The following is a 7,609-nucleotide window of genomic DNA, read 5'->3' as shown; positions in this document are numbered from 1 at the left end:
ACACACACACACACACACACACACACACACACACACACACACACACACACACACACACACACACACACACACACACACACACACACACACACACACATATATTATATATATATATGAAAAAAATATTGCCATAATTAATCTATATGGTTTCATTTGAATCTTTTGTTAAAAAAAATATCATAGTGCTAGCTGTACTTTCCATAGGTCTGTAAGTTGCTGGAGTAAGAATAAATAAATTAATACTGTAAAAGGATATAAACTTCCAATGTACAACTAATAGATATTAGATTTATTATTAGCATAATTACTATTAGTAATTACACACATTTAAATATTACTAACTATTGATAGTTGTTTGATAATATTAATTATTAATAATACCTTTTGTTACATGATTTTTATCGAAGTTAGGTATTTGATTTATGTGCTTAAATATCTTCTTATTATCATTAATAAAATCATCATCGATGTCATCTTTGTCATTGTCACTATTATCGCCTTCATTTCCTGCACTCATATATGATCTGACTTCTTCATCTGCTTTCAAACTATCGTCGCTTATCTCACCGCTATCAATTTCATTCATATTACTTAGTTTATTTAATGATAATTTTAAATTATCACGGTTTTCTTTATAATCATTATTGCTATTATTAATATTTTGTTGAATTGATTTAAAATCTTCAATAATTTTAAATATATTTTCATTACTATTTGTTTCTTTAAAAAATTTACTGTTGTTGTTAATACTATTAATGATGGGTTTTACTACCTTATTTGGTCTTGGTATTTCAATAATCTCTTCTTCAATACAACGGCTTAAATCATCTAAAACATCTAATACTTCAGGTATTGCTGATTTCATAGAATTTGAGTTATTACACATTTCATTTTCACTTATAGCTAAATTTTTATTTTCATCAACAAATAAAGGATTTATTGTATGTTTTGATATTCTACTTTGTGATACGGTATTAGCTGTTATCATTCGATTTAAAGAATTTAACATCACTTCTTTGTTAATAGCTGCATCTAAATTTTTTATAAATTTATTATCTTCAATTTTTTTTATAGTCTTTAATCTAAAATCTTCAAACTGATTTATTCGACTAAAAACACCTTCATTATTTACATTTACATTTCCATTATTATTATTATTATTATTATTATTATTATTGCTATTGTTATTATTATTACTACTTTGATATGTTTTGTTAAATATATCTGTTGTTATATCAGTATTAGTATAGTTATTATTTCTAATTATATTATTTTTTACATCATGGTTGTTATGATTTTCTTCAGATTGTTTATCAAATTTTGTATCTGATGCTTTATGTAACATTCTCATTACTAAAGATGTTGATCTTAATCCATTTTCTGTATCGCTTATTTGATTATCTTTTGTAAAATTATATTCTACTGTAGTCGTTTTCGATTGATTCGAAGAAAAAGATGATAAGGAAGAAGTAGAAGAAGGTGAAGAAGATGAAGAACTAGTAAAACTTTTTGAATGTGTCAATTTTCTATTTCTGTTAGTATGATGTTGATTAGAAACAGGATTAATTTTAACATGTACAGCTTCTTGTCTTGAATGTGTGGTGACCTCATCTGTAATGTGGACACACACGAATTTTATTTTATTTTAATTTTCAATGAAGTGTAAAGAAAATAAAAAAACGTGTGATATGACATCATGCTTCAATGCTGCATGCTTTTGATTTTTTGTTTCTATATTTTATTTTATTTTTTATTTTTATTTTGGTGCAATTATCTGTTAAAGATATTATGAAGATGATTTACCATAAACCGATCTATATAATGTAAATAAAAATAACATGCAATATTCTTGCAATATCATGCATATGATACGTGTTAGATTATATATTTTGTTTATTATGATACTGTATTTACATTACTAACTTACCACTTATTTGACAATAAAAAATTTACCATAAATAAATTACTATAGTTAAAAATATTAGCTGTGTGTCAGTAAGCAGCCAGCTACATTCAATATTATGCTGACTCAATACCAGCTGGTCAGTCAGGGTACTCAGCTAGCCTAATGTGGACAGTCAGTTCACCTGTATTGAGATTTATACTTATTCCAGTTGTATCAATGTTGTCTTGATCAACTATGTTTTTAAGTTCAATTAGGATTTAGATCTTTATAATGCCTATTTTTAATAAGAGGTATAAAAATCTTATAAATTAGTAATAATTTTTCAAACTTATTTTGCTTTACAAAAAAGTATCTTCAATGAAAAAAATGATACATCAAAAAACTTATGTGTGATAATATAAATGTTTTCTTAAGGTCCATGACTCATGCTAGATAACAAAAGAATTTGAATTATGGTATATGATTATAAAGTAAGAAATAACATAAGATTTTTTTTTTGTTATTAAGCATGACTAATAGGTGAAAACAAAATGTTTATATTATAACTCAAATTTAAAAAAAATATTTTGCTAAAAATAGTTTCTTCTAAATACAATGCAATACAATAAATATTATAAAAACAGATTATAACATATTTTAATATAATTTATTAAAGATATTGATACCTTTTAATAAAAATTTGTTGACATTAATTAAATTGTAGTTACATTTTAAAAATTTAGTTGAAAATGACAATAAAAATCAACCTGTTTGTGCTGTTATTTCTAAAAAATAGAAGTACTGCATTTATGGCACAAAAAAGCAGGAAGTAATCATCTGCATTATTATACACTTTCATGATCTATGGGAAAATAAGACTAAGTTCTTCATCTACTTCTAAAGCTCTCTCTTTCTTTCTCAAATATTTTCATACTCATTAGGATGGTGGCACTTGATTATAAATTACATTTCATAATACAAAAATATATATTTGCCTGATAATATTCTCAATTGACTGATGGACAAGTTCAACATATTATACTGCCATTTCATTTTCAAATCTCAAATTGTAATAATAACCTTCACCTAAGCACTGCAAACCGACTCAAGGGACTTCACATATAACATCTGTTTACATTCATGTAAAAAAATACATTCACTTATGATCTTTAATACACAGAGAAACATGTGTTGCTAATGGTCAGCCAGTACGAACTGTTGCTTAACTGAACAGAACTGAACTGCCTGCTTAATCGGTAAAAATTTTATTCTCAATTAAATTAACTATTACATCTATAATTTTATTTTAATTTTTAATCATACAAACTTTGAGTTTTTTGAAATATTTTTTTAAACAAGTTTTTCTCAGTTAGTAATAAATAGAAAACATTAACAATTTTAAAATAACCTAACCTCAAGCAAAAAAATGCTTATACATATCCCCAAATCATTAAAATTGCTACAATCTCATGCAAATTTATATGAAATATATAACATTTTGTTTTTATAAGTTAAATAAGAAAATATAAAATGCACCCCCTTCATTAATGCTGACAGTAAAAGTTGTCAATTTAAAAAAAAATTAAATAAAATTAAGATTTTTACTAAAACTATTGATGAGGTGTAATTCAATTAATGCTTTGTTAAACAATTTTTTTATGGTACTATTTAATGAATAATTTTTATTTTTTTAAAACAAATTTTAAAAAGCTATTTTAATTTTTTCCCTAGGAAATAATTAATTTTGCAAGATATTGTAAATAACAATTAAAGTTTTAAGTCAATACATAAAAATAAAAAAGAAAGTTAATTGTTTGTATATATTTTTTAACTATAAAAAAGTAATTCTTCAAATATTAAATGACACCTCATACTACAATCACTGCATTTTATAAACTAAATTTATACATGCACACCTACAAAAGGATGACAAATTATTTAGAAAAACAAAAAAAATTAGAAAAAATATTAGAACATACATACATAAATAATATTTACTATAATTACGTTCAAGCAGTAATATATTTAAGTATGGAAAAAATTAATTAAAAATTTGAAGTTATATTTTACTAAAAAACAATGAGATTAATCTTCTTTAACTATAAAGTACTACATACAATTTCTAAAGAAAAAATGATAGATAAGAAATAGAAATCTTTGTAGATTAAAAAAAAAAAAATTAAAAGGTAAGGAATGCCCATAACCAACCAATAAAAAGATCTATCTCAAATTTTGGATAGAAAATTGAAGATTTAAAATGAAATATTTGTCTTGTAATTTAATGGCAAGAATTTATTTCTTATAAAATAATTTAAAGAACACTTCTGTAATTTATGAAAAAAGAAAATTAATTTTGTCACAATTGTATAAAAATAATTTTATCACATTACAAAAAAATATGTTTACGTCTGATATTATTTAAATTATATGAAGGTATACAATAAGTACAGCTAATTGAAAACTTATTATTGATATATCTAATCAGCATAAATTATACAACTTAATAACTTAAAAAATTCAAAGAAATAATTCATAGCTCTTACTTGAATTTTTATTATTAGTCATGCTTTAGACTTGCTAATTAACTTCAAACTCCTGAGGATGTTCTCAATCTTATCTATACATATTTTATTATTTTTTAAATGTATGTTCAGGGCTTCTCCTTATCAATGGACTTATTTCTTGTTTTTTAATATTCTATTTTTTATTTCTAATATGTATGTTGCTCTGTTCAACTTTATAAACAATAAGCAACCATATGTCCCACTGATGTATATGCCACGTAAATGTGGTGTAGTCTCGTATAGACTCCGACTAATCATTCCTGGGATGTGTGGTTAACTGAATCTCCAATCACCTAAATACACTGGTATCCACTGCCTAATATTAAAATTCATGTAAAAGAGATTTACTTTTCCTAGGATTTGAACCTCACAAACTTTAACATTGAAAATCAACTGATTTGCAATGCAGATTTTGTCACTAAACTGATAGATTTTTCTTATATTTTTTTTTTTTGAATAACTGAAGTGAAAAATATTTTTGAAAAAAAAATTAACAATGATTTCAATGGGATGACAATCTGAAGATATTTTTTATTTTATTTTGTTATTGTTCACTACTGAATTGCTATTGTGTATTATATTTAAACTGATATCATTCCAATGTTTAAAGTATTTTTGCTGTGGTAATAAAAAAAAAAAAAACTTTGTCAAAAACTTATGGTTATAAGTAAAAGTAGTAGATATTCCTGCATTTTAGAGAGCATTACTACATACTCAGAAGAAGCTAAATATCATTTTTCTAAAATCCTTTTTAATTTTTGTCAAGATGTAGGCTTCTTGCCTTTGCATTTCTTGCAAATGTATTTTTTTGATATGGAATACCTTTTTCTTTAGGCTATCCTTATTTTAAATTTAAATTAAACTAATTATGTCAAGTATATTAAATAATAAAATTGATACAACTACAGTAGAAATAAGTAAAAGATAATTATTTTTTTAAATTCTTTAAATACAGAGTTTTAATGCCAAATTAAAGGTGTTATTGCTAGATGTTAACGTATAAAATACAAAATTAAAAGAATAGTATAAAACAAAACAATTTTTTATCTGCTGTCAAAGACTGTAGTATAATATTTATGTTATATTACAACAAATTTGTAGTCAAAGACAGCAGGAAAGATTACAGTTGTTTATTAATAATGTATTATCTTAAAACTGGAATTTGATTGGAACTGTATCTCTTTTCTAAAGTCTAATGTTAGTTATTATAAGATTCAGATAATTTGACCACTTTGAATGAAGTAGTTAAGAGTTGTTGCGGTTACAGAAACAATAGCTAAAAATCACTTGAAGACAGTAATAACATACTGTTTCTTGTACAACAACGATTATAAATAAATTTTGGGGTATAAAAATAATAATTAAAGAAAACTAACAATTTAAAAAAAAATTAAAGCAAATTTATCTTAATGTAATGTTTTAATTTTATATCATTGCTTTTACAGCTCCCTTTAATGACAAACTACAACTATTATCCATTCTGGGATCAAATAATTTTGTTGCTGCTAGTTATTTTAAATAGTAAAATCTGAGTTTAAGACGTTATACAAGTGTATTGTATCTGAAATCTATCTGTTTATTTAGCATATCATTGTAATATATAACTTGCATCTCATACTGTTTAATTGTGTAAAGAATGGTCCTTTTTTATTTGTGCATAGGATATCAAGGTTGTTGTAATGAGGGTAAATGTGTGTCATGCTTGTAAGAGTTGAAATGTAAATGTTGTGTAAGTATTGTTTAGAAGCAGTTTTACATGTTCATTGTTTCTTGTTCAAGATTTATTTCATTTGTCTACCATAGAACATTGTGCACCTGGGATGGTTTAATTTGTATCTCTAGGGACACTATGAGTGGTGGTGCATTTTGCATCAAATTATGAAGACTACACTATATCAAGCCTTTTTTATACTACGGTAAGTGATTTCTAAAGTAAAAACCATTTCATTGTAAAACATTTTATTCCGAAAACTTTAAAAATATTTTTTATTTTTCTTATTAACTACAAACCTTATACTACTTCTCTATATAATCGCCACATGAATTAAGACATTTATCGTAGTGATAATCAGCTTCAATATACCCTTGTTGTATTTTCTGTCTCCAGTCCATTTAGCCACTGATTAACAGTCTCAGTTCGACCATTCCTGACATGTATGGTTAATTGAAACCCAACCACCACAGAAAACCTGTATCCACGATCTAGTATTCAAATCCGTGTAAAAATAACTGCCTTTACTAGGACATGAACGCTGGAACTCTAGACTTCCAAATCAGCTGGTTGGCGAAGACGCGTTCACCACTAGACCAATCCGGTGGGTTTGTATAAATGTCCTTATGTTGGCGCCTAGATTTGTTGGTTGGTTACGTACTGCCAACTTACAATTTATATTATAAAAACTATTTTTCTCTTTATTATTACTTTTAAGGTAAATTATTCTTTTATAAAAAAAAAAAAACTGCTAATAGAAACAAACATATTTGAATTTATACATTAAACAGTTATTTTTTTTGTAGATCAAATCAGTAGCAAAGTTGTATCAAGAAATCAAGATTCATGAGATTTTTCCAGTGTATCTTACAATTATACTTTAAAATTAAGTTTTACATTGAAATAAAAGTTGTTAAATTTTAATTATAAAACATTATTATGCTGCATTTTCTTAAGCACGGGGCCCGGGGTGGTTGTCCCAGTTGCTTGGCCCTAGGGGCGGCCCTGTGCGGCACCCAACGTTCACAAATCTTTCTGAAGCTAAATGGCTATGAACAATGCGACCAGTAACAGTTCTTGAAACATTAGGAAAAATAAGGGCCATGTAGGAAATCCTTGAGCGACGAAATTTTCTGATTTCATCATCGACGCGTTTCAACAAGTCCTCGGTGATTATATAGAGGACCTTCCTGAACGTTCATCATGCAGATTAATTCTGTTATTTCCAAATATTTCACACCATTTTCGGATGTTTCTTTCATTCATTACATTATCACCGTACACAGCAACCAACTGCCTATGAATTTTTCAGCTGGCTTAACGTTTTGATGGTTTAAAAAATGTATATATCCATGTATTTCACACTCGGCAGCAACATCGATTTTCCTATTCGTTTTATAACGCAATAACTCAGACGTAATCAAAGATACTAAAACGAAACAAATTGCA

At 26.0% G+C, this 7,609-nt stretch overlaps 1 protein-coding gene across 5 annotated transcripts in view; it reads right to left on the bottom strand.

Moving 5' to 3' along the window:
* Positions 1-7,609, bottom strand: part of LOC142323932 (uncharacterized) — a 483,338-nt gene that overhangs the window by 32,608 nt on the left and 443,121 nt on the right. For 4 of the 5 annotated variants that reach the window (XM_075364308.1, XM_075364309.1, XM_075364305.1 and 1 more), the window contains exon 7: positions 382-828. The exons of the other annotated variant lie outside the window; for it this stretch is intronic. In XM_075364308.1, coding sequence (XP_075220423.1) covers positions 382-828 — 447 coding nt within the window. The remainder of the gene's footprint in view (positions 1-381; positions 829-7,609) is intronic. 5 annotated transcript variants of the gene reach the window in all.

The sequence above is a fragment of the Lycorma delicatula genome, chromosome 4 (assembly GCF_047948215.1).
Source record: "Lycorma delicatula isolate Av1 chromosome 4, ASM4794821v1, whole genome shotgun sequence".
Classification (NCBI taxonomy): Eukaryota; Metazoa; Arthropoda; class Insecta; order Hemiptera; family Fulgoridae; genus Lycorma; species Lycorma delicatula.
This window is presented reverse-complemented; position numbering and strand designations above follow the sequence as displayed.